A 26,131-nucleotide genomic window follows, 5' to 3' on the forward strand; every position below is an offset into this window, starting at 1 on the left:
CATACACAGATTTTGAAGTGACACACTCAAGTGCACAGAGTCCAAGACGGCAGAAAGCGCATCATGTTTGCTTTAATTATTTTACAAAAGCGCAGCATTTCGTTGCTATTCTGAGTGCACACGAATAAACATAGTCTTTACAGATACGTAAAGATGCATTACTCTTATCTGTATGACTAAAAATGACGAAGTATTTTAAGAGCAAATGATCGCAGCGGTGCCTCCACCTGTCCTGCAGTAGCCTAAGGCCCCATTTACACTGCATGGTTCAAGTGACCCAATTCCGATTTTTTCCTCTCATGTGGCACAGATCGGATATGACCGGTGAACGTGTAAGCAGGAAAAAAACCGCATGGATTCCGATTTTCTCAGATCGGATTCAGGCCTCATTCATATGTGGTAATAAATCGGATATGAATCGGATACGTGCATTTGCGTGTGCCATGTAAGCAGACAAATCGGATATTCCCCAGTAAATGCGAGTCGTACGTCAGTGACGTCAACTCAGGTGGACACCACCAACTGAGATCACATGACTTCTTATAGGCGCGATGGAGGACGAAGGCTACACACAGTGGAGCAATGCGGAGGTTTCGTGTCTCTTAAGTCTTTGGGGCGAAGAGACAGTGCAGGCAAAAATGCAGGGTTGTTACAGAAATAAATCCGTGTTTGAAGACATTTCACGAGATATGGGGAGGCACGGTTTTAAGCGCTCGTGGCTACAGTGCCAACGTAAGATAAAAAGCTTAAAAAACAAATACAAAGCGATAAAAGACCACAACAATAAGAGTGGAAATAGCCGTGCAACATTCCCATTCTTCGACCAAATGGAAGGCATTTTGGGTGTGACAGGCCAAGCTGCCGACCACCCCGAATTACTAGATAGCTTCGGAGAAGATGATGTCGCTTCATCAGTGGACTGTGAAGAGCCGGAGTGTGAGAACATTAACGTTCCAGGTAAGGGCAAACTAAAGTTTTTTTTTTTTTTTATTTTTTTTTTTTTTTTTTTTTAGATAGTCTAGCATTTTAAAGTTGTTTCAGCAATCGACAGATTAGAAAAATATGTTAGCAATTACAGTATTACAGCTACCATTATTCATTACAAAGTATGATAGCTAACATGACTTTCTAATATGATGAATGCTTCAATATTATATAATATGCAATAGGCTATTACTTCAGTTGTTTATATTACATTTATTTTTTTTTTGTTATCATAGACTCTAGACAAACACGTGATCACAGTTAGTCATACTTCTTAAGAGTAATATCTGATATCTTTAGTTCATATCAGCCACTTTTTGTAAACTTACAAGTCAACATTTGTCAAACAGATGAGCCCCCTGACACGCCACAGACCACCTCGAGTGAGACCAGTGGTTCATTCAGTGATACCACATCATTCAATGAGAGAGCCTCATCCAGTGTGAGCACCACAGAAGTACCTACAAGGGCCTCAACACCAACACCTTGCTCAAATCAACCGGACCGTAGTACACCAGGTAGGATTAATAGTCATTTGTATAACCGTAATTTTAATTTTTGTTTTTTACAAATAGGTAATTTCATTTTCATTCACGGTGTTAAGTACATATTTTTTTGTACAAAAATAAATATTACAGCAATACAGCTATAATGTTATTGGTCAACACTCATAGTGCAGTAATTGATAAAGTAGTCAACAAACAAATAGCTCATTATCTAAAACATTTGTCTTTTTACAGGTGCACCTACCACACGTAGAAAGCGAAAAAATAAGCTTGAATCCACAATGGATGTTTTTTCAAAGACCATCAAAGAAGCCCTGTCTCAGGCAGATGATACTGAGCTACAGCTTAAATTGCAAGCAGCCCAGCACGCCCACGAATTAAAGATGATGACACTGTTTACACAGTTTCTTGCAGGAAGACCATCGTACCAGCCACCACCTCACCCAGGCCATGCCACAGGGTCAAGCTATTACCCAGATCAGGTTCACCCACCTAGGTTTAGTCAAGATTTTTCCCACCCTGGTCCCTTTACTCAGGATCACACACGCCCAGTTTTCCCCAAAATGATGGCCACCCCTGTCCCCCCTTTTACCAGGATTATGTCTCTGCTGGTCCCTTTCACTATTCCCACCCTCCATTCTTTTCAGATAATCATACACCCCTCCTACCTCCTGATACCCCACCTCCAAAAACCTTCACCACCCTTCAACCTCCACCCTCTCAACAGGGCCGCATCTGCTCTAAGCCAGTCAGTTCCCCCAATTCAAATTCAAACATACCCGAGTTACAATTTTCATCACCCCTGCCTTCCGAGGATGACTAGTAATTTTCAAGTCATCTTGTAGTTTTTTCTAGTTTTTGACTAGTCAGGATGACATGTTTTCTAGTTTACAGAATGTCAAGTTCAGACTAAACTATAGTTATTTATTTTATTTTTTTTTGGAAGAGCATTTTTTTCTTATTGTAATGTGTATAAAATGTTTGATATATACACAGACTGGAAAACGTTAATTGTTTGAATAACAGTAAAAATAAATACAAGTTCAGCATTAGGAATGTTGTCTTATCTTTTATTACATTGTTTACATTTATTCTTGAGCAAAATATTGGGTCAGTGCCTCCCTGATTCTTAGTGGCTGGATGTCTGCAATGCCCAACCGGGTCAACATCACCTGGTGGTACATCAGGAGGTCCAGCTGCACTAGGATCTTCACTGTAGGCCTCATTGTGTTTTTCACAGATGTTATGCAGAGTGCAGCATGTGGAGATAACTGTGGGGACCAGTGATATGTTCACATCAAGACGTTTTGACAGGCACCTCCACCGACCTTTTAATCTTACAAATGCACACTCCACCGTCATTCTAGCCCTGCTTAGTCTCTTGTTAAAATGACGCTGGTGGTCGGTCAGATTCCCAGTTTCCGGGTACCCCTTCATTAGCCAGGACCGAAGTGGGTAGGCTGGATCCCCCAACAGCATGATGGGCACTTGTGTGCCCTGGATCTCCTCAGTGGTCTTTGGTCATGAAAATAACAAATTACAACTCTTGCTGAAGAGAAATACTGTGATAATGACATTACAATGCAAATCAAGGTAAATGTTTTAAGTTATATAATTGCACGTCAATATCATTGATCCATACTTCATGACAATAACTTTTAGCATGATTAATAAATATGTGAGTAGATAAAGCTGGGATAGTTCAGTATAGTTTATGTACATACCTTTCTATACTATGTATGCTTTGCACACATTGAAGGCTGAATTTGAGTTTACAAGAAAAAAATAACTCACGTTTGGAAAGAGGACTCCTCTTTCTGCCTTCTCGTAGATAACAGAATTACGAAGAACCCTGGAGTCGTGAACACTTCCTGGCCATCCGATGTTGATGTTTGTGAAACTATTGGGGTGGAGGTATTAATTGTACATTAATAAAGAGAAAGACATGATATCTGAGTAAAGACAGTGACAGAAACAAATGAAAGACAACACGTAATAACACAATAACATGGGAAAAGGCATAGCAACAACCAGGGAGACAAATCAATATAAATTATGTATGTCCTCACCAGTATTTGTGGTCCACAACTGCTTGCAAGATCACAGAATGCCATCCCTTGCGATTAAAATAATCTGCATGGTTCTCAGGTGAAGCGATGACTGGGATATGACTCCCGTCTATAGCCCCGGCACACTGAGGGAAACCCCATCGATTTTTAAATCCTAGAAGTACGGTTTGGAGCTCCTCACCTTCTGGCAGCTTGATGTACTCGCGCATCATCTCATTTCGTACGGCATGGCAAAACTCCCGGACTATTAGGCATACTGATGCGTCACTTATGCCAAACAGATGTGCCAGTGTTCGATAACCAGCTCCTGTCGCGAGCCACCATAGTCCAACTCCAACGCGCTTCTGCACTGAGATTGCCTGGTGAAATGTCGTATCCTCGTAAGAGAGCATTGGTGACAACCGCACACACAACATTTCAAAAGTTTCTCGTCGCATACGAAAGTTGCTGACCCACAGTTCTTGACCCCAGGTTCCAACAACGCGATCCCACCAGTCTTGAGTCCTTTGCCGCATCCAAACCTCCCTTTGAACCGATGTTGCAGCGATCATCGCTAAATTCGCCCAGGCTGCAACAAGGGCTCTCCTCTTTTTTCTCCGCCGTACGAGACCAATGTTTTGCTGATTTTTTTGCTGACTTTTCAAAATAGTGTGGAAAGCAAAACACTGTATAATTTTATTTGCATGGGCATCCATTGTATTTCGTGTTGTTTTACTTCCTTTTCCGGGTCAGAACGTCTACGTTTGGTAGTTTCAGCAGTGTATAGTGTAAATGCAAAAATCGGATACGGGTCACTTTTAAAAGATGATGTAAGCGGGTCGTCAAAAAAATCGGATATAGTCATAAAATCGGATTTGGGCATCAAGACCTGCAGTGTAAATGCAGCCTAAGTGCGCTACTGTTCAGCTTCCACACTCCGCACAAACATGCACACTTTTTTCTAGGCTAACATCAGATTGAGCTGCAATGTACTACATACATATCTCAGATGATAAGCAATATTTGAGGTCGATTAATGTTAGGTGTGCATATGGATGTCCTGCCCAATGTATATTTTACCACATAGACCAGCCGTTACGAGTTGTCTGTCACGGACTGAGTGATTTCGCCACGTCATGTGGAATTTTTTTTTTGTTTTTGCGACTAATACAATTTTGGTAATATGCATATAAACAGCCTTTTAATTAGCAGAATAATCAAAGCATAAAGAAAGACATACAAACATAAAAGAAAAACAAACTGGACGTGAAAACAGCTATATATTAAGGATATAATCAAACATTTGGAGATGGGATAACCTCCAAACCAAACCAATTAGAAAAAATGTTTCTAAAATGTTTATATTTCGAGGTAGATTGCTGGCAACAGCCATTTTAGGATATTTCAGATTTGGTCTTAGTGACTCTTCACTACTCCTAACGTTTCACTGATTTAGGAGCTAATTTAAGCACTAAAAAGCTTTGTGAAATACTCTTAGAACAAAAATTTAGGAGTCCTAAATTTAGGACTGACACGCCCATTACTATTAAGATTTTCTCCTAAATCAGCAAGTTAGGAGCTACTTTTAGCCTTAAGATGTTTTGTAAATACGGGCCCTGGTAAAATAACTTTTACCATCTGCGAAGATTAGCAAAAGTTAAGCCCTTCCTAAGCAGGAAGAGTTTTGAGATTGTTATTCATGCTTTCATTTCTTCGTGACTTGACTATTGCAAATCGCTATATTATGGGCTGCCTGCCTCATCCATTCATCGTCTGCAACTTGTCCAAAATGCGGCTGCTCGTTTGCTCACAGGCAGTCGCAGAAGGAATCACATTACGCCTATCCTGCGTTCATTGCACTGGTTACTGATTAATTATCGCATTCAATTCAAAATTCTGCTATTCGTGTACAAAGCTCTGAACAACCTTGCTCCTCCATATCTCTCTGAGTTGATTGTAGTACACAATCCAGTTAGATCACTCAGATCACAGACTAAGCATCAGCTTTTGGTTCCCAGAACGAGATTGAAATGTAGGGGTGACAGAGCCTTTGCTGTTGCTGGGCCCAAGCTATGGAACAATTTGCCATTATCTATCAGTATAGCTTTTTCACTGTCTGAGTTCAAAAGTCTTTTAATAACTTATCTTTTTTCTCATGCTTTTAATGTTTTGTGACTGTGGTTTTCTAATGACTTGTTTATTGTGTAATTGGATCAGTGTAACTGTGTACAGCACTTTAGTATACTAAGGTTTGTTTTAAAGTGCTTTATAAATAAATTGAACATTCTTTCTGCAGCCCTGAGCTTAGAATGATGCTCACAGAGAATGTCAGATAGCCAAAGGGCAGAAGGTGTGGTACGGGCTGGTCTGGAAAACAAGGGGCAGACAGTGTCTAAACAAGACATCAGAGTGGAGTAGAGAGTGTCAGTAGCACTGTAAGCATCAAGAGATGAGAACTGTTTAGGGGGTGGAAGTGAAGATGAAACCATAGCAGATAGCTGAGAGGGTGAGTGTGAGCGTAGGTTACGTCGAAAGATGACATGTGAAGGGGTATGTGTTGTGTCAGGAACCATGTTAAGGTTAAGAGTGAGGAGGAAGTGACCCGAGGTGTGCGGAGGAGTAACCAGTACATGATCAGTGGAGCAGTATCGTGTGTAAATAAGATTTAGTTGGTTGCCTGATTTATGTGTAGCCATAGTTAACACTCTCTTGAGATCAAAAGAGGCAAGCAGAGTGTGGAAGTGTGCAGCCTGAGGTTTATCTAGCTGGATGTTGAAATCTCCAAACATTACGAGGGGAGTACCATCCTCAGGGAAGGTTGAGTGCAACACATCTAAGGCCCTGTCCCAAATGGCACCCTAAACCCTCGCGGTCTTCCTATGTGTCCGTACTTTTGTGATGTAATGCTGCTTTGACTGTCGGGTAGAGGTCTGCTGTGGAGCTCGGCAGAAGTGCGGATCGAGGGCACATAACAGCCGCAAAGGGGAGCTCGTGAGCACCCTTTTGAATGCTAAAATGACAAATGGGACACCCTTTGGTCTCGTTGACTTAATGGACATGAGCATGCAGCGGCCACTGTAAGTCCGTAAGACTGCAAGTGCACATGAAGTGTTCCATTTGGGACAGGGCCTAATACTTCCAAGAAGTTACCTAGCAGACCTGGGGGTCGATAAAAACAAATACAAAATGGATTTTAAGAGGGTGGGCGAAAGTAACTGAACTTGATTAACCCTCAAGCATCTTTTGCATTGCAGAACTTAATTGGTCCTTCATGGACAAATTTGGGCACAAAGGTCTCAGGTGTGATCTCAGTATTTTATTTTATTTTATTTTTATAATTGTCATATCATTATCATTGATAAAATTAAAACTATAAATTTATACATTATAAAATATACCATATTTTGATGTAAAATATGCTTATTTTGTTATTTTTAATATTTGTTTTATTTCAGTAAAAAAAAAAAAGAAAAATCATTCCAGTAAGTTCAGACAGCCAAAACCTAAAATGTTTGTGACTTTGCCCAGCAGGCACACAAGGTCATAAAACGATATTTGGTTAAATTTCGGTTGTGAAGTTGGGTGACCAAAATTCAATGTCAAGTCAACATCTAATGATAACGTTAATTTGACATTCAATTCCGACATGAGCTGACATTGATATTTAGTTGTTTTCATGTTGTGTTGCAAAGTAATCAAAATCCAACGTCAATATTGATGTCAAACACTGACATTAAGTCTTGAGGTATGCGGACCAAAACCCAACGTCTCCTAAACGTCATAATGGTAACGTCCAAACAACGTCAAATTCCAATATCAACAGACATGGTCTTTTGTTGGTTTGAGGTTGTGGCAATAACTAACCAAAATCCAACATCAAGCCAACGTTATAATGATGTCAAATACTGACATTTAGTCATGTGGTATGGTGACCAAAACCCAGTGTCTCCTAAAAATCATAATGGTAACGCCCAAACAATGTTAAATTCCAACATCAACAGACGTTGATCTTTTGTTGGTTTTAGGTTGTGGCATTAACTAACTAAAATCCAACATCAAGCCAATGCCTCAACCCACTGTCATATTGACAACAGCTGTGGTCAGTCATCACACAACATCATAAGACGTTGATATTTGGTTAAATTTCGGTTGTGACGTCGGGTGACCAAAATTTAAAGTCAAGTCAAGGACATTAATTTGACATCCAATACTGATGTAAGCTGACGTTGATATTTAGTTGTTTTTATGTTGTGTTGTAAAGTAACCAAAATCCAACGTCAAGCCAATGTCATATTGATGTCAAATACTGACATTAAAAAGTATGTTGACCAAAACCCAAAATCTCCTAAACATCATAATGGAAATAGTAGATGTTGGATCTTTTGTTGGCTTGCGGTTGTGGCATTAACTAACCAAAATCCAACATCAAGCCAACGTTATATTGATGTCAAATACTGACATTTATTCAAAAGCGACATATTGACGAAAGTTATGGCCAATCATCTGTCATTTTTAGTGACTTTGAACCATTTATAGTTGCCATTGTTTGTGATGAACATAAGCCTAACTGTTGATGATTTTCTTGAAGACTTTTTAGATGAACACAGCGAACTACAGAGAAAGCTCTTGACTATATGCATCTAGTATATCTTGGAGTTGTAAAAAGACTACTGTGCTTCTTAAGAAAAGGACCACCTGAATGTAGACTGTCACATAGAAATGTTGGGGAGATTTCAACTCTTCTTGTGTCTTTATCTGGGAAGCTACCTGGTGAATTTGCATCTTCTGAAAAAAGTGTTGCACATGAATGTATATGAAGACTTTCTCTGCCTAACAGTAGCTGTATGCATCCTTCTGGACTCCTTGAGAGGAAGTGTTCGGCTTACATAGACTATGCTAGACAAATTTTAGACTATTTTGTAGACAAATCAAAGCACATTTACACACCACTTAGTATAATGTTCAACTTGAAATATCTATCAGATGACTCTATACATTTCATGTGTTCTCTCAATGACGCGCAAAAACTCACATCAAGATGTTTAAGTGAACCAGTATTTAGTCTACATCAAACACAGCATTAACTTAAAAAAAAAACTAACAATGCAAACATATTTTTTTAACCGTGAATACTACAACAGTTTTCCAAACACTATAACCAAAATTGACGTTAGAAACTTGATTCTTTAACAAACATGTTGAGCCTAATGAAGTAGTCAACTATAATGTCACTTTTTAAAAATATATCAAGAAGGGCAATGCTCTCTTTCAAATGCTTTATCATGTCCACATTAGGCTGAGCTAGACAACGTGTGAGACAGATATCAGAACATTTCTGGATACTTTCTCCCTTTTTTAAAGTAGCTCTCAAAGCTTTGAACTCCTCAGGATTTGCTGTAGCCAACTCAGCAATAGGGGCTTGCATGACAATGGCATTTCTGTCAACCTTTATTTTATTGTATGCTTCAACTTTGCTGAAACCACCTTTTACTAGCTGTAAAACTTTGTGGTAGCGTTTGATTGAGTCTTTAGCGGTTCTTACTGGGAAAAGAAAAAAAAAATCATGAAATTATTTACAAGTACATATTCTAAACTATATAGACTTTTTTGTTCATAAGATAAATTAAAAGGGAGGAATCTCCTCAACCACCACCAGTGTACAGCATCCACAATCATAGTGTGCCAGAACACCCCCACAAACCAGCATATTAGTGGAAAGTGATAAAGTAATGAAGTGTGTGTGTTTATACTGTATAACACACACACACACACACACAGCGAGAGATGAAATGCATTGCAGTGTACGCACACTGCCAACACACATTTATGTCCAAACAACGTGTGAAAGTGAATTTTGCATAGTAGGTCCCTTTTAAAATGTAAGGATTACCTCTGCTTCCTTTATGTCCTTTTTTAATCATGAGAATTTTGAACTCCATTGACTTATAAATTATAGATTATATAGATGTAAAAACAATAATAATCTAATCTGTGTGTGGGACTAAATTATATTATTAATAATAGTTAGAATTAGTATTTTTAAATTACATAAAGCCTTGACAGAATTTGAATTTCTGGATGAACTAAACATTTTAATTTGGATAAATATACCCTGTCTGAAATCAATCTTGTGTGTCTTGGATTTCTTCTTGTTCTTTCACTTTTTACCCTTTTTCTTCTTTGCTGTAGGTTGAGAATCTGATGAGTCTGATGATTCTGAGGAATCTAAAGATTCATCAGTGGACTCATTCTCCTGTGAAGTAGCAACAGTGGATGATAATGCACTCAGTCCAAAATAAGTCAATTCAATTCAATTCAATTCAAGTTCATTTGTATAGTGCTTTTCATGATACAAATCTTTGCAAAACAGATTTACAAAACATTAAGTTTCTACAAAATATATTTAGTAGTAGCTTATCAGTGGTGATTATGTTCAGTTAATTTATGGACAAATCAATTATAGACATAATCAAACAGATGACGAACACTATTAACAGAAATTATTATATGATGCAATCAAACTTATAGCAAAATTAGGTAGTTCTGTATGTTGTTTCAGGGTTAGCATCATCATTTGATCAGATATAACTGCAGTACAAGATTATGAGATGCATTTTGTGAATGCCTGGCTAAAGAGATGTGTCTTTAATTTAGATTTAAACAGAGAGAGTGTGTCTGAACCCCAAATGTTATCAGGAAGTCTATTCCAGAGTTTGGGAGCCAAATGCTTCAAAGATTTCTTTGGCATATCTGACAGTGTAACATTAAGCAGAAGTATTTCGAATTAGTTAAACCTGTATCCTGTTTTCTGGGTAACATTGAGAATATCACTATATATTGTTGCAACACCTCCCCCACGACCAGTCTGACGGGGCTCATGCTTATAACAGTACAGTAGGTGGCCAACCAAAACGGTGGTTCTACCGCCGCCGCAGCATCTGCAAAGTGCATTTGCAGCTTTTGACCGCTGAGTGGCGCTTTAACTACAAGTTATCAAACAAGCGCATCAAAACACATTTTCGCAAATAGATGTCAGTTTTGCCTCGCTGATGTGTTACATTTGACGGCTGCAGTCAGGGAAAATGAAAGAAAAACACTGTAGTTAAAATATTTAATATTCACAGATGAAAGTTTGGCACTTATGAAGTTATGTGCGTTTCTTAGAATGAATTCAAGCAGGATAAATGTCAAACCTATGAGCCTGTGCTTATATTTTCTCTAAGCTACACAGTATTAAACCATATTTTAGATTTGACAGATTTAATAGGTGTGCAGTATTATTTATATTATATGAATTATGTGTTATATTATTCAAAAGAAATTGTGGTTTACTTTGCATCGGACCATTAAAAGTGGTCTATTTTAGTGAGCTAGGCTACATGGATTTATATGCAAAATGTCAATATTCTCATATATTAGGCCTATATTTTAATTTATATTTTAAAATTCCTTTAATAAAACAGCATGCATTTTTGTTATTCGTTACCGGTCCTTTATCTTGACAGATAACTTCTTGGGAAAAATATATTTGTCTGTACACTGATTAAGAAATTGTTAAATGTTTTATAAATTATTTTCTTTATTTTAGTAAAACGTGAGGCACTGTATAATTTCACTCCCATTATTTAGGCCTAATTAAAACAAGAAACGAATAAATTAAACCTGCACGATTTAACTAAATCATTGAAAGTCTAAAGAATGGACGGGTTAATAAAACGTTCTCATTTTTAAACTCAAGTTCTCTCATTATAATCAACGAAATACACACGATGTAAATAAGAGCTTCATTAATTGACAACTTCAGTGATTTTAAAGGGAGCCTTCTTTACTTGCTTTCATATAATTAAAGTAAAAAAAATGAAATTGCAGCCGCATTTAAATGCAGGTGTGTAAAATGTCAAGTGCAAGATTTTGCGCAGCGTGAGTGATGCTGAGTGAACGTGCAGCATTTATTCTTATTTGTTTTATCTTCATTACAAATCTTGTTTGGTTTTATTTTGGATAATTGCATTAAAAAAATAATTTACGTTGTAATGCATATGCAAAATGTGAATTAATATTCATATTCAAGTGTTTGAGCGAAAATTATTAGGGGATGCGCATTCATGACAGTGAGGCACCCTCTAGATCACTTGAATTTTTTCCTGATAATTAATTAACTTAAAATTGTGGAGTCGCACATACATGAGAAATATATCTACAGAAAGCTTGAAATGTCTTTTAAACGAATCAATTCAGAACGAAAGCATTATGTAATCTGTGAAGGTTGTATTTCTCTTTAAAGGCGCGTCCATGTGGAGAGAGTCAGCACTGTGAATTTCATCTTGCAGCCGACAAGAAAACATTTGTTTATTAATAAATAATTAAAATGTCTCCTTTTTCACAATTATTAAGCTACTTCTGCCTGTGCTTTGTGGCAAACTTAATGCATGTGCTTGAGCGCAGAATATATTAAGGCTCATTATGGATTATAGATGTAAATGTAATATACTGTAAACCTGCGATTAGTTGGATAATGACAAATGAACGACTAGTAACTAGAAAAATCTTACATGGGAGGCAGACCTATTAAATACCCTCTAGACATCTCTGTTAAAGTTTTTAAAGCATTTTATATGCGTTTGCATAAATTCTTCTTTCAGAACGGTCTGTAATGGAGAGATAGATAGATAGATAGATAGATAGATAGATAGATAGATAGATAGATAGATATAGATAGGTTACCTCTTATAGTTAGCATTACGGTTGAGATGCTAACAGACTTTTTCTGAAGACACTAAACCATTTCTATAGAGTAAATTTTCAACGAAAGAGTTTCATTTACATGAAAGAAAGTTTCAGGAAAACTTTTATGTACTATTTGTGTAATTTTAGGGACGAAACTTACTTGAAATTAGTGAAAACAACTGTGAGACAGCAGTGTTTCCCACAGCCTTACACTCTATTGGTGCCGGCACTCCCCCGCCACCATACACATGCGCTGAGCTCACAAACACTGCTTTAACAAGCATTACATGCAAGATGAAATGAAAATGACATCGAAAATTATCTAAATACAGTCGGTTTCCTTCTGAAATACAGTGATATAAAAACACCCGCATCGTTTTTTGATTTTGAAACGTGCAGTGCTCATGTTTATTCAATGAAGTCTAAGTCTTTTGGAAAATCTATTTGTGGCGGTCAGTTTTGATATTGTGGCAACCCGCCACAAATAAATCAATGTGTGGGAAACCCTAGACACCGTTCAGTTGCTTGGCAGTTGAGCTGCCGCCCCGTTTCCATGGTGACTTCCTCCACTCCAGTAAAGCGCCCGCGCCCATTAAGGTGCGTAGAAGTCACGCAGAATTTACGTTAATATAATGTAAAATAATATAATATATAATATAATCTTTGTAAACGTGGTGTAGAAATAACATTTAAACATTTTAAATCAAACAAAAAAAAATATTGATTAAAAACGCATGAATATTCATACACATATTTACACATGTATCATGAGGAACAATTTTTATCTTCAACAAGCTTTATGTTTGATGTATTTTTAAAATATATTTCAATATATTTAACAGTGCTTCAGGCATGTCAGATGTCTAATCTATTTCTTCACTAGCTACATTTATGTTAATGGCTATATATGTGGTCCGAAATAAATGTGCTTCTGCTAAATTTGGACTAAATCAGATGGACCAATGTTAAACATCGATTTTTGGGCTTCATTTGGACCCAATCTGTCGGACCAAATAAAGACCAATTTTCAACATCAATTTTTGGAAATAAATAAAGCCACGACTTGACTAATTCACAAAAAACAAAAAACAAATGACCAAATGACCTCTGTTGCAGTGCTGGTATATCCATGCTGATATGCTCCAGTATAATTCATGCTGGTATAGTGCTGGTTGATGCTGGTATAGTGCTGGTCCAGGCTGATTGATGCTGGTATAGTGCTGGTCCAGGCTGATTGATGCTGGTATAGTGCTGGTTGATGCTGGTATAGTGCTGGTCCAGGCTGATTGATGCTGGTATAGTGCTGGTCTAGGCTGGTTTATGCAGGTATAGTTCTGGTTTATGCTGGTATAGTGCTGGTCCAGGCTGATTGATGCTGGTATAGTGCTGGTCCAGGCTGATTGATGCTGGTGTAGTGCTGGTTTATGCTGGTATAGTGCTGGTCTAGGCTGGTTTATGCAGGTATAGTTCTGGTTTATGCTGGTATAGTGCTGGTCCAGGCTGATTGATGCTGGTATAGTGCTGGTCCAGGCTGATTGATGCTGGTGTAGTGCTGGTTTATGCTGGTATAGTGCTGGTCTAGGCTGGTTTATGCTGGTATAGTGCTGGTTTAGGATGGTTGATGCTGGTATAGTGCTGGTTGATGCTGGTATAGTGCTGGTTCAGGCTGGTTTATGCTGGTATAGTGCTGGTGTTGGTTGTATATTTCTCTATTTAACATATTAATGATGTAAAGGAAAAACAATATAAGGGTAAAATATGATTTATTGAATTACATGACAATTTTGTAACTTCTTTTGCTCCCTCTGCTGAAAGTAGAACTGAAAATTTTAATTGCTTGCTAGCTATGATTACATTATTAATCAGTGTCACTGGTAAACTGGTAAAATGTTTAAAAAAGCATCAAAGGAATTGTCTCCTGTTCCACAAAATCTGTACATAAATCAGTTAAAATGAACTTGTGTACATTGGTTAACAGGGGTTTTGAGAAGAGTTCTTTCAGTGGGGCATTTAATAACAACTTCATAATGAATGTTCAAAACTGAAAGTTGTCATTTTTAAAAGACTTTCATACTTATCTGGGAAGTCACATGTATCCAAATCCAGCTGTCAGTCACTGATTTCAAAAAGTGCACATAGTAAAAGGTATTTCAGTGCAGTGAGGACCATGAAAAAATATTGAAAATAATGATAGCGGGCACTTTTAACAATTGCTGAAACAAGAGTTAATCCAACCAAAGTCAATGGCTAAGTGCCCAACTAAAGGGAACACCAATCACCAAAACCGATTTTAGCAGCCTTTGTGCATGTACCATATAAAAGAAATAAAGCCAAAATGGTTTGCAATAAGTGAATATGGTCATTCTGTTTTTGTTTAATCATCCTCCGGTGAGATATTGATTTAATCTAAGGCTATGTGGCTGTAAGAAGTTGTGTTTCTGCTCACCTCCTCACTTTTTTTTTCTGTTCCTGCTGTTCTACTTATCCTCAGTGATTCTGCTTGTTAACTGCAGGGGTCATCACTAATGCTCAGTCATCACCTGTAGAATAAATTTACTTTATTTCACTAACTGCAACACTGCTTCAATGTTACTTTTACTCTCTATATATCAGGATCATATGAAAACTGAGCAGTCTTTGTTTAAGACTTGGCATTTTACTGTGTAACAAGCAACATGTGTTTTTCTTTATTAAATAATTTATTAAAATTTATTTGAAAAATTGTCTTGGTCTTTAACTACAAACACTAACCAATTTCAAAAGAAACGTGATATGTAACAAATACACAAGTTTTGTTGTGGTCTTGCTGGGATCATACCAGCCCCCAAAAGACAACAAATACTGGTCCACCAACATCCCAATCTGGTCCCAGCATGCAAAACATACCTTATACTGGTCCACCAGCACACCTGCTTACTGTACTGGGATCCAGTAACCAGCAACCAGCATGCTGGATTTTTCAGCAGGGTTGTATGACATACATTACCTTGGCTACACTTTTGGATGGTGTAGTTTAAAGGGCTGTATTTTAATTAGCAGTATACCCGTATACCCACTAGAAAAGGTCAAAGATTTCCATATACTCACTTTAAAATGCGTGAGGATATGTAACAGCATCGTTTTGTGACAGACCTTTCCCATGTTCATTCATAAATTCACCCTGTCTGTGTTATGCAGCGTTGAGTGGCAAGCTTGAAATTAAGTAATGTGAATCACTAAAGGAGATATGAAACGAACTACGCTCTTTCAGTGTTTTCGTAAGCTTGCCCCTGAAGCTGCTGCTGCTTCGGGTGACACACAGCAAACAGATGATAATAACGTTAATATTATATAAAACACAGAAAATGAGCCAGATAAGGCTGATGCTGTCCTACGAGGTACAGAAAAGGAGGCTGATGCTATCGTAGTGTTACCTGGTACGTCAAAGTAGTGTATACGTTATCATTAACTGTAACAGCAAAGGGTTTGTTGGCATATGTGAACAATGAGTGATTTCAATAAAGAAAAAGTTAATATTAAGTGACTTGTCTGACTATAACAGTACTTATTGCCTGATTTTGCTCCATTTCGTCAAATTTTTTTTACAAAGTAACAGCTGAGCTGCTGCACTTCTCCATTCAAACACAGTGTTGTTTCGTTTATGAAAGAATCTGCATTTTTAAACAGTGATTCAATTACCCATTCATAAAGACAGTCATGTCTTTTGTTCCTGAATGAATCAGCCGTTTGAACAAATCAGTTGAAAGAATGATTCAGTGATAAAATCAGTAATTTGTCGCCATCTAATGGCAGTTTTATTTTCATAGTTTTGACTATCATTTCAGTTATTTACTGTAAATCATTGAATATTTCTATATTCAAATTTTTATTTAAAACATTAATCTCAACATGAATTTATGAATTTAATTGCACTCGTGCCACCTCTGAGCCTCATTAAATGTCTGTAAATATACCTACAAGTCAATTTTGTGTTTTTCTGTGCCACTTCTGTAGTGCAAATTAATTTTGTTAATGCTGACTTTATTTGATTGGTAACTTATTCTTCTTATTCAAATTGTTTAAATTAGAAATTTAGAAAAAAAGATTATAAAAATACACTTATGAATTTGACAAAAGATAACATACATCCAATAAAATTAGAAAAAATGCCCCTGTAAATCACTTTTAGGAGTCCAATATTACTTCGTAATGGGAAGGCTAGTATAAAAACAGGAAAATGGGAGTGCCATAAATGGTCAAATACATGCAATTCAATCAAATTACCACATCTCTTGTGGTCAAAACGGACTTCATCCACAGAAGCAGCATGCATGTGATAGGATACCTGCTGAGTATGCTGCAAATCGCGCTGCTGTTCAATGTATCTTTAAAGTAGATCTTTAGCACTTGATAGCATGAAGAGCAAATATTGCACTGTATATTGAGATCGATTTAAACTCTCTTCGATATGGACACACCCTGTACGCTTTAATGTTTTTCATGTTTAAATTATGAGCAAGAATGCAAATTTCCCAGAATATCCAAAGGATGGCAAATGTGACATTAATTTTTACAACAGTTTAATAAAAAAAGGTAATATTAAGTGAACATTTTAAATGTTGCCTACATTTTAATCAGAATATTGTCAATATTGTTTGTTATATTTTGCAGCGAAATAATAATTGTTCCAACAAATTCTGCAACATCTGGTGTGTCTCTCCAAGGAACATAGAGCAGTGTTTCGGTAGTGAACGAATCTGTGACTTCGAACAATTCGGAGAGTCAGTGATTAATAACCCATTCATAACTACAGCATTTTGCTTCCTCATTGAATGAATCAATGACGTGGCGGTTATATTTTTAAATCTGCAAATATAACTTAGATTTGCCAACGAGTCTTTCACATCGCTGTGGAGGAATTTTGGCCCACTCTTCTTTGCAGAATTGTTTTAATTCAGCCACATTGGAGCATGAATGGACTGTTTAACGTCATGCCACAGCATCTCAGTTGGAGTAAAGTCCGGACTTTGACTTGGCCACTCCAAAACCTTCATTTAGTTTTTCTTTAGCCATTTAGAGCTGCACTTGCTGGTGTTTTTGGGATCACTGTCCTGCTGCATAACCCAAGTGCGCTTGAGGTCACAAACTGACGACCGGATATTCTCCTTCAGGATTTTCTGATAGAGCACAGAATTCATGGCTTCATCAATTTTGGCAAGTCTTCCAGGTCCTGAAGATGCAAAGCAGCCCCAGACCATCACACTACCACCACCATGTTTGACTGTTGCTATGATGTTTTTTTTTTTTTTTTTTTTTTATGAAATGCTGTGTTGGTTTTCGCCAGATGTAACGGGACACACATCTTCCAAAAAGTTCAACTTTTGCCTCATCAGTCCACAGAATATTTGCCCAAAAGTCTTGGGGATAATCAAGATATTCTTTGGCAAATGTAAAACGAGCCTTTGTGTTGTTTTTGGTCAGCAATGGCTTTTACCTTGGAACTTTCCCATGGATGCCATTTTTGCCCAGTCTCTTTCTTATTGTTTAATTATGAACACTGACTATAATTGAGGCAATGAGGCCTGGAGTTTTTTAGATGTTGTTCTGGGTTCTTTTATGACCTCCTGGATGAGTCGTCGTTGCGCTCTTGGAGTAATTTTGGTAGGATGGCCACTCCTGGGAAGGTTCACCACAAGTTTTCTCCATTTGTGGATAATGGCTTTGACTGTGGATCGCTGGAGTCCCAAAGCCTTAGAAATGGGTTTATAGCCCTTTCCAGACTGATACATGTCAACTATTTGTTTCTCATCTGTTCTTGAATTTCTTTAGATCGCGGCATGATGTGTTGCTCTTTAAGCATGCTTCACTTTGTCAGACAGGTTCTATTTAAGTGATTTCTTGATTCAACAGGTCTGGCAGTAATCAGGCCTGGGTGTGGCTAGTGAAATTTAACTCAGCTTTCTAAAATGTGGTTAATCACAGTTCAGACAGGAACCACTTTGGCAAGTTTACTTGAGTTTATTAAACACAATTTATCTTTGGCGGTATGGTTCCTTATGGGGGTTCTTACTCCCAGAATAATTGACATACAAGAGCTTTAACATTAACCCCCCTGAACCATGAATTTAGAAATACATAACAATTAAGTCTTTAAAACAAACATGATAATCATGTGGATGTGGCAGTGATACGTCTATCCTGTAGCCTGGTTATGAAGATGGGTGTCTCGCAGTGGTGAGGTCCATACCAGCTAAGATTTGGAAGCCTTAGTGATCTGAAACAAAGAAGACGACAGCCAGAAGGTGCACAGTAATGTGCTCATGCTTATAATGGGGAGGGAGGGAGGGTTGCGAGCCGTTTTTGAGCATACTTACCAAGCCGTAGTGCCACGTATATATATGTCCCGTATCTAATAGGAGAGATGTGGTGATTGGAGCGATTTGACAGCTGACCACATCAGCTGTTCACAGCCTTGCCTCCATGGCCTGTCTGAACTAACGCTGCGCTCGATTTCAGACAGGAACCACTTTGGCAATTTTCCTTAGGTTTATTAAACACAATTTATCTTTGGCAGTATGGTTCCTTATGGGGGTTCTTACTCCCAGAATAATTGACATACAAGAGCTTTAACATTAACCCCCAAAACATGAGAAGTATTACTGCCTGAAGAAGAACCCCCAAAACCAACCTGTTCCAGTCCTGCAAGAGAAAAGACAGTGTTATTGAGATATCCTTAATGTAACCTACTGGCTAGCGAAGGGGTAATTCTCCCTTCTAATGAGGCAGGAAATAGCGGGCCTCTGTATAATTAAGGTATGAGTGGTAGGAGAGTAGCGTTCCCTGTTTCCTTCCTGCAAAGGAGAAAGATAATGTTATAGAGATGTCCTTAGGCCGCCTATGGTAGGAGAGGGCTGTTCTCCCCTCTAAAAGCGAGGGAGAGAATAGCAAGTCCCCTCTTATCTAAGTAGCAGGGGTGTTCATTCTCTGCTGTAGAATGAACAGCAGTCCCCTGCAGCCAAAGCAGCAAAGGGTGTTCTCTCCAGCTGGAGAGAACAGCAGGTCCCTTTCTTCTGAGGGGGAGTTCGTCCCTCGCTTGAGAGATAACAGCGGCCCCCTCAGGTATCGCGGCAAGGGTGATCTGCCCGCAAGAGAAAACAGCAGCCCCTTTTCTTTCAAATTTTTTTTTTTTTTTTTTTTTTATTAGAGTTGCTCAAGGCTTTTTGTGCTGATATAACGTCCTGTGCTGTAGGCCTAATGTAACGTTGATACGCTGAAGAAGACCACCGACCCATGGCTTTGAGCATGGGTATGGAGACTATGGAAGCTGCGGTGGTGGCCGCACCTATGCGAAAAGAGTGGCTGGTGTAAAGCGCGGGGTCCATGCCACAAAGTAGGCATATGGTTCGGAGACGTGAGGCAAACCAAGGCTTGGACATGGCTTCTCCTTTGTCGGTGATGAAAAGAGGATCTGTAGGAACGGATTTACTGCGTGAGCTTAACAGCCGGTTCATGGCTAGGAGGGGGCAATATCCATCGTTTGTACTAGAAATGCTGATGGTACTCCCGTTACTATCTCTGTCTGTTTTTGAATGTTTCAGATAAATGGAAAAATGATCAGTGTGGAATGTTATATCATTGATTGTGAGATCATGAGAGGGGTCGAAATTTTTGGAGTTGATCGTGAATTCCCCTCCTCTGAGAAATCCATAGAAGGCAGTGAGGAACGCTGCTTCTAAAAGCAGGTTTGAGTGCGGAGTGAACAGACCTGATCTTAATTTGTCTACCATCATGTGCACCTGCGCGCGAGAGAGCGGTAGTCGTTTGTCGGGAATTGCGGGGCTTTCCTTTTTTAATCCGTTGAGGAGAAGGCATATGGAAGGATTTTGTAAATGATGTTTTATTAACAAGGTTCGGGAGGAGCGCATCAGATAATTAGCCTAATCAACACCGGTGGACCACAATCAAGTAATCAATACCACAGTATAAATACCGCTTACTTACCTCTACCCATTGACGGGTTATCAGCATTCGGTTTGCACCTTTTGCCATTATATGGCAGACTCGGCGTTTCTCATTTAGAAGACGAGGTCTATATTGGGGATTTTTCAGTTCTCTGGCCAATCTGCGGGCCCAGAACCACTTCTTCTCCGCCAGACACCGCCGCGAGCTCCGAGCTCTATTACAGCTGCTGCTCTGCTCGACCAGCCACACGCTCCCCACGATGCCGAGGCTTAACCTCGCATCTACCAACGTCACGTCCATTTTTCCCCGGCGTCCTTTTATCTTTAGGCTGTGCCTACAATTCCTCCAATCAGAAAGTGGACCGCACGTAATCCCGAGGCAAACGGCGATTAATTCCGACACTCCGTCCTCATGAAGGTAAAAAAAGCGGATCTGTACGATCTAAGTTATTAGTCTCCCAGCAATCCGCGAAACCTCACTCCTAAATCCACAACAACAGGGCGGCCAATATATCGGGCAAAACTCGCAAGGCCCCGAACTCGCCTCGCTCGACACTTCCATTGCCCCGCGGCACATAAAAACAGGTGTCCTTAAGCGCGGGCTCGCTGCGGCTGGTTGCCAACGAGCCTGGGCCGCGCCGCTGATCTCACCGCAGCAAAGCCCCACTGGCTTCCCGCTTCAACTCAACCTTTTACCGTGGCTAATCCGGCCGCAGCATCATCGTGCAGCCGGGCCTCAAGCTCTCGCGCTAGCGGCACAGTAAGTGTTGCAAATACATTTTTAGGTAAGTCGCTAAAAGGTGTCATTGGTTGCTGAAAGTTGCTAAAGACGTTGTGACACAAGGATCTTTGTATTATTTTCAGCCTCGTCGCAAACGGCGCAGAATACAAAGAAATTTCTAAGATTTTCTTAATTTCGCGAGTATTTTTTCCTGTATTTTAAATTACACTTCACTCAGATAAACGAATGAAAAAGATTGATTTGCGAGAAAATGATTTCAGCTATGTACCTAAACGACTATCGATTATCCACATTTTTCCTCAACGCCGAGGTGAGCCTATGGGTGAGACTTCCATTTCATTAGCCGCTATGGGTAAATAACGAGGAGAATAACAACGTACAGTAATACTGTTTGCAGTACAAACTAGAGTGTTCTTAATTAAGATAACAGATTAAAATAATATGATAGGACACGTCAATTGTCAATATCAAGCAGCTAAACCAACTGTTTTGTACAGCTAAAAATTTACCACTAAGAAACAATCAACAAGCGCAACCTAATTCACATGTGACGTGAGTATTACTAGGCACCTCTCTCCAAGTCTACCCAACGTGCGCATCGGCTAGTTTTTCAATACTTTTTTTTTTATTTGCGTGATTAAGAGGAAATGCACGTTCTTTAAAAAAAAAAAAAAAAACTTCTGCAGTTCTTGCTCCCTCAGGAGCTTTTCCCTATTTTCTACACTGCTGCTGCAGTGTTCGCTCCCGCAGAAGCCTCTATCTATATTTCTCCACTGCCGCTGCAGTGTCCGCTCCCGCAGGAGCCTCTATCCATATTTCTCAACTGCCGCTGCAGTGTCCGCTCCCGCAGGAGCCTCTATCTATATTTCTCCACTGCCGCTGCAGTGTCCGCTGCCGCAGGAGCCTCTATCTATATTTCTCCACTGCCGCTGCAGTGTCCGCTCCCGCAGAAACCTCTGTCTATATTTCTCCACTGCCGCTGCAGTGTCCGCTCCCGCAGGAGCCTCTACCTATATTTCTCCACTGCCGCTGCAGTGTCCGCTCCCGTGTCTAATTCAAATACACTTAATCTTGAATTTTTAAACAATTCTTTACAACAGCGGTGCTACGGCAATCATAAATCCTTGAATGTGGACATCAAAAGTTGCCATTTTTCATCAGAGCCCTCTTGATGTGTAAAAAAAAAATATATATATATATATATATATATATATATATATATATATATATATATATATATATATATATATATATATATATATTTTGACTTGCTGTAGCAGGCAGATCACTCACTGTTCATGACCCACGAACTATTGGAGGAAAATCCCCAATACTGATTTGGGTGTTTATATGAACGTGTTTTGAGGGGAGCTGACTGTCTAATAAAAAGTTTACGTGGTATAATTTCACAAAGCTTGTGAGAACATTCTGGTTTTTGCTTCAAATTGGGTTATTAAATCAGATTAGGTGTATGATTATTGTTATGTAACTAAATGATATGAAATGATATGTACATGAATTCTAAAAAAAAAAAAAAAAAAAAAAAACCATACTGTAAAACAGCGATATTTTTGGCTTAAGGCTATCATACCGGTCCATACCCATTAATGATCAGCCCTTTCGATGCCCCACCTTCTCAGTTTTGCATTAGCCACTGGTGTGGCTACTTAATAAAAAAAAAAAATTGGGGGGTAAGAAACTCCTAATCGATCCGTCAGCTCCGTATAACTTGCTGTTTGAAACATAATCACCTCGATTACTCTTGATGATTTCAGAAATTCTGGAAGGAAAAAACAAAACAAAAAACACCTTATATATGTCATGGGTCTTAGCACTTGGCTGGCAAAAGTCGACATCACCTCAGATTTTAGAGTTATGCCTATGCATCCAGATTCATAGCATTTATTTGGGATACGATGGCTCGGGAAATCCTATTTCGCCGTTCGGTTAACCTTCGGATGCAAAAGCAGCCCAAAAATCTTCGACACACTGTCAGAAGCTGTTTGCTGGATTTTGTCGAATAATTATGCAATTCCCCACCTTATTCACCTCCTAGACGACTTTCTGGTCATCTCACCTCCCGACGCAATCCCAGCCGCCCACATTCTCACAGTCCAAAAAGTTTTTTCCGAGCTTGGGATCCCCATTGCTCAGGAAAAAAAAACATGGGTCCTGCTACATTCATCGAATTCCTAGGTATCATCTTAGGCAGAGAAAGTTGAAATTTGACTGAGTCTAAGGAAAAGATCGATAGAATAATCCTCGTCGCGTCTACCCTCCTCGACATCCCAAGTTGTTCTAAACGCAAACTCCTTTCTCAGCCCGAGCACTTAAATTTCGCCATGCGCATCATTCCCCAGGGCCGCCCTTTCATCTCGCATCTTTTCTCACTCGCGTCATCCGTACACGGGCTCGAGGAATGCATTTCCCTATCTAACGCATGCCGCAATGAACCTAAATTATGGATAATGTTCCTTAAACAGTGGAATGGCCTTTCCCTTTTTTACAGCAACCAAATTTCGTCTCCCGTCGACATCCAATTATTTACTTACGCAGCCCCCTCAATTGGCTACGGAGGGTTTACCAAGGTCGTTGGTTTGCAGCTCCATGGGCCCCCCAGCTGCAGGGCTCCCCTCTGTCCTCAGCCTTCTTTGAGCTCTACCCCCTGGTGGTAGCAGCCTCTCTGTGGGGAAACGAATGGGCTACTAAAAGTATCTTAGTACACTGCGACAACGAAGCAGCCGTCCAGTGTATTAACAAAGGCCGCACTCATTCTCCTGACCTCATGCCTCTCCTTAGACGCTTAACATGGATAGCAGCATGCGACCAATTCATAATGATTGCTAAACATATTCCAGGTTCAGAAAATCAAAATATTCATATTTTTCAATCTCCCCTCTCCAATCCAGCCCTACCAATCCATCCTAGCATATCTATGCCTTAGGATTTCTCAGGCAAAATCCCCGCTCGAACCACTATTCATCGACGACTCTTGTTTTATAAAATACACATTTATATAAAAATAAATAAATAAATATTTTCCACAAACTAAAATCTCTATAACATGCACTTCAACATTAATCTACCATGGGTTTTCTTTCAAATGTGACAAAATGTAAATGCTTTAAAGCCTACATTTTTAATAAAAAATTTTATAGTTATCTTTGTCCCCTATGAACCTCAGAGTAATTTTTTTTTCTGACCAAAAAGTGCTAATAAATTCAATTTAAATGTAATTTTAATGCAACTTTGTAGTGATGCTGACGAAACCAAGACACATATTGTGACTTCACACAGCTACAACTGAAAAATAAATTAATCTTGTTCTTGTCTTCTGTTTTCAGTTTGTCAAGAACATTGAGGGAGAAACTAGGCTTCAAATTATTGTTGACCCTGCCCCCCTCCTAGACTAGCCCATGAAAGGCTATATCAACTCAGCTAATTTGACCCCAGTACAGAGTCATTCAGTGTGTACCTTGGTCTGGGTGAGTATTGAAATAGTTTTTTGGTATCCTTAAGTCAAGATGGGGGGTACTTCTTAAAAGGAGAGACGTCCACTTCACATGCTGACCAGCTGTGATCACTACATGCTTTGCTCTGCACAATTTTTGTCAAAAAAAGCTGATTGCTGTGACAGCAACTGGGTGGTGAAAATTTTTGAAGCCACAGTAAACTTCCTTCAGTCAAATCAGCAAATGCACTGCCAGGAACTTGTTAGTATCAACACTGTGTGAGAGGCTCTAACAAGACACATCACTTATCACTTTCCCCTTCATACACATGACTCAGAACACTTAGGCTTGTTTAATTAAATTCCAAATATTCCAAATTCTTAAATCTGGAATCTTTCATACCAAATGAAAAAATACAGTGACAGTGCAGAGCTGTTTACTGTTTGTTTATGGGCAGGTTATGGAGTCAGTCATAGCATATTTTGGCTATAAGTGAAACGCAGGGCGGCAGTCTGAAGTTAACAGTTCCCCACTGAACACAATTCCAGCTCGGGCACAAGAACCAGCACCATTACAGTGGAAACAGGGTAACAGAGACTGATCAGTTACATGTGAATGACTTCCAAATGTTTAAATTTCACTTCTAATATCAGGTCACTGTTCTCAAAACAGTTAACACAGTGATCTGAACACTTTGTAGTTAGTTACAGATTGTAAGGTTTCATTCATTGCCTCCAAACTAATAACTGCTCATTTAATAATACAACACAGGAAACACAGTTTTTCTAACTTTTAACACAACCGCTTTAACTATAAAGGGGAAAATATACAAAAAGCAAGAAAAGACATGCAAGAAGAGAATCTGTAAGGAGACATTACAGCAGCATTGTTGACATGGTGCTCCAGAACAACATCACCAGCCACAAAGAAAGAGGCCTGTGGAGGTGTTGGGAGGAGCTTGTCAAGCATGGATTTATCCTTCTCATATTTTTCCCCCATGATGTAAGTGCAGCAAGAATGTGCAGATGAAATTCTCTCCCAGATGTAAATGAAAGGCAAGATTAATGTAATAATTCAGCATAATTATTTTACAACAGCAAACACACAGACACATGTATGTATGTATGTATGTGTATATATATATATATATATATATATATATATATATATATATATATATATATATATATATATATATTAACCTCTTATATATAGTCAAACCCAAATTTATTCAGACACCTTCAACATTCCTCACATTATCAGTTTATTTGCTATAGTTTAGAAAATGGTAATAAAATATGACAAGAGATAAACGGTATCAGAACAAATTCATCTTGATAATGTCAGATAACTTTGATAAAACAAAACATGGTCAGGTCAAAGTGTTAAATCAAATTTCTGGTCCCAAATTTATATCAGTTTGACTGGTAGTCCACTGTATGAAGACTTTTTGGGTATAATATGTCACAATTTACTTTATTATGCTATCCTCACTTGCATAAACCAGCATCCCAGTGTCAGAACATACCTAACCAGCATATGCCGATTTTTTCAGCAGGGATAACATTACAGGACTTAAGGACAAACAAACAAACTAACTTTGTCTCTCATAAAACAATGACCTAAAACACACATTTCCACTAAAAAACAAGCAGCATTAAACAATGTTCCCTTTTAAGGGAACTTCGAACTGCATCCTCTAGGGGTCGCTATGGGGAAAGCTTCGTTGTGA

At 38.8% G+C, this 26,131-nt stretch overlaps 2 protein-coding genes across 2 annotated transcripts; one reads left to right on the plus strand and one right to left on the minus strand.

The window, feature by feature from the left end:
• Positions 1-590: 590 nt before the first annotated feature.
• On the plus strand, positions 591-2,313 carry LOC122137232 (leucine-rich repeat extensin-like protein 5). Its single transcript, XM_042722992.1, has 4 exons — positions 591-957; positions 1,335-1,502; positions 1,725-2,036; positions 2,138-2,313. Exons 1-4 carry the CDS (start codon positions 639-641, stop codon positions 2,311-2,313), a joined length of 975 nt encoding a protein of 324 aa, XP_042578926.1. The 5' UTR covers positions 591-638.
• A 6-nt stretch (positions 2,314-2,319) lies between these two features.
• Positions 2,320-4,268, minus strand: LOC109058769 (protein ANTAGONIST OF LIKE HETEROCHROMATIN PROTEIN 1-like). The gene is made up of 4 exons (XM_042722993.1): positions 3,560-4,268; positions 3,285-3,390; positions 2,649-3,005; positions 2,320-2,352 (listed from the first exon to the last, which is right to left on the minus strand). Exons 1-4 carry the CDS (start codon positions 4,252-4,254, stop codon positions 2,320-2,322), a joined length of 1,191 nt encoding a protein of 396 aa, XP_042578927.1. The 5' UTR covers positions 4,255-4,268.
• Positions 4,269-26,131: the final 21,863 nt, after the last annotated feature.

Source organism: Cyprinus carpio, chromosome B4 (genome assembly GCF_018340385.1).
Source record: "Cyprinus carpio isolate SPL01 chromosome B4, ASM1834038v1, whole genome shotgun sequence".
In the NCBI taxonomy this organism is placed as follows: domain Eukaryota; kingdom Metazoa; phylum Chordata; class Actinopteri; order Cypriniformes; family Cyprinidae; genus Cyprinus; species Cyprinus carpio.

Excerpts from the sequence above, each read along its gene's own strand:
- LOC122137232 (XM_042722992.1), top strand. The coding sequence starts at position 639 with ATGCAGGGTTGTTACAGAAATAAATCCGTGTTTGAAGACATTTCACGA. Across the intron at positions 958-1,334 it reads TGAGAACATTAACGTTCCAG|ATGAGCCCCCTGACACGCCA; the intron begins GTAAGGGCAAAC and ends TTTGTCAAACAG. Across the intron at positions 1,503-1,724 it reads ACCGGACCGTAGTACACCAG|GTGCACCTACCACACGTAGA; the intron begins GTAGGATTAATA and ends GTCTTTTTACAG.
- LOC109058769 (XM_042722993.1), bottom strand. The coding sequence starts at position 4,254 with ATGGATGCCCATGCAAATAAAATTATACAGTGTTTTGCTTTCCACACT. Across the intron at positions 3,391-3,559 it reads GTTGTGGACCACAAATACTG|TTTCACAAACATCAACATCG; the intron begins GTGAGGACATAC and ends CCACCCCAATAG. Across the intron at positions 2,353-2,648 it reads CACCAGGTGATGTTGACCCG|TCAAAAACTAGAAAAAACTA; the intron begins GTTGGGCATTGC and ends CATCCTGACTAG.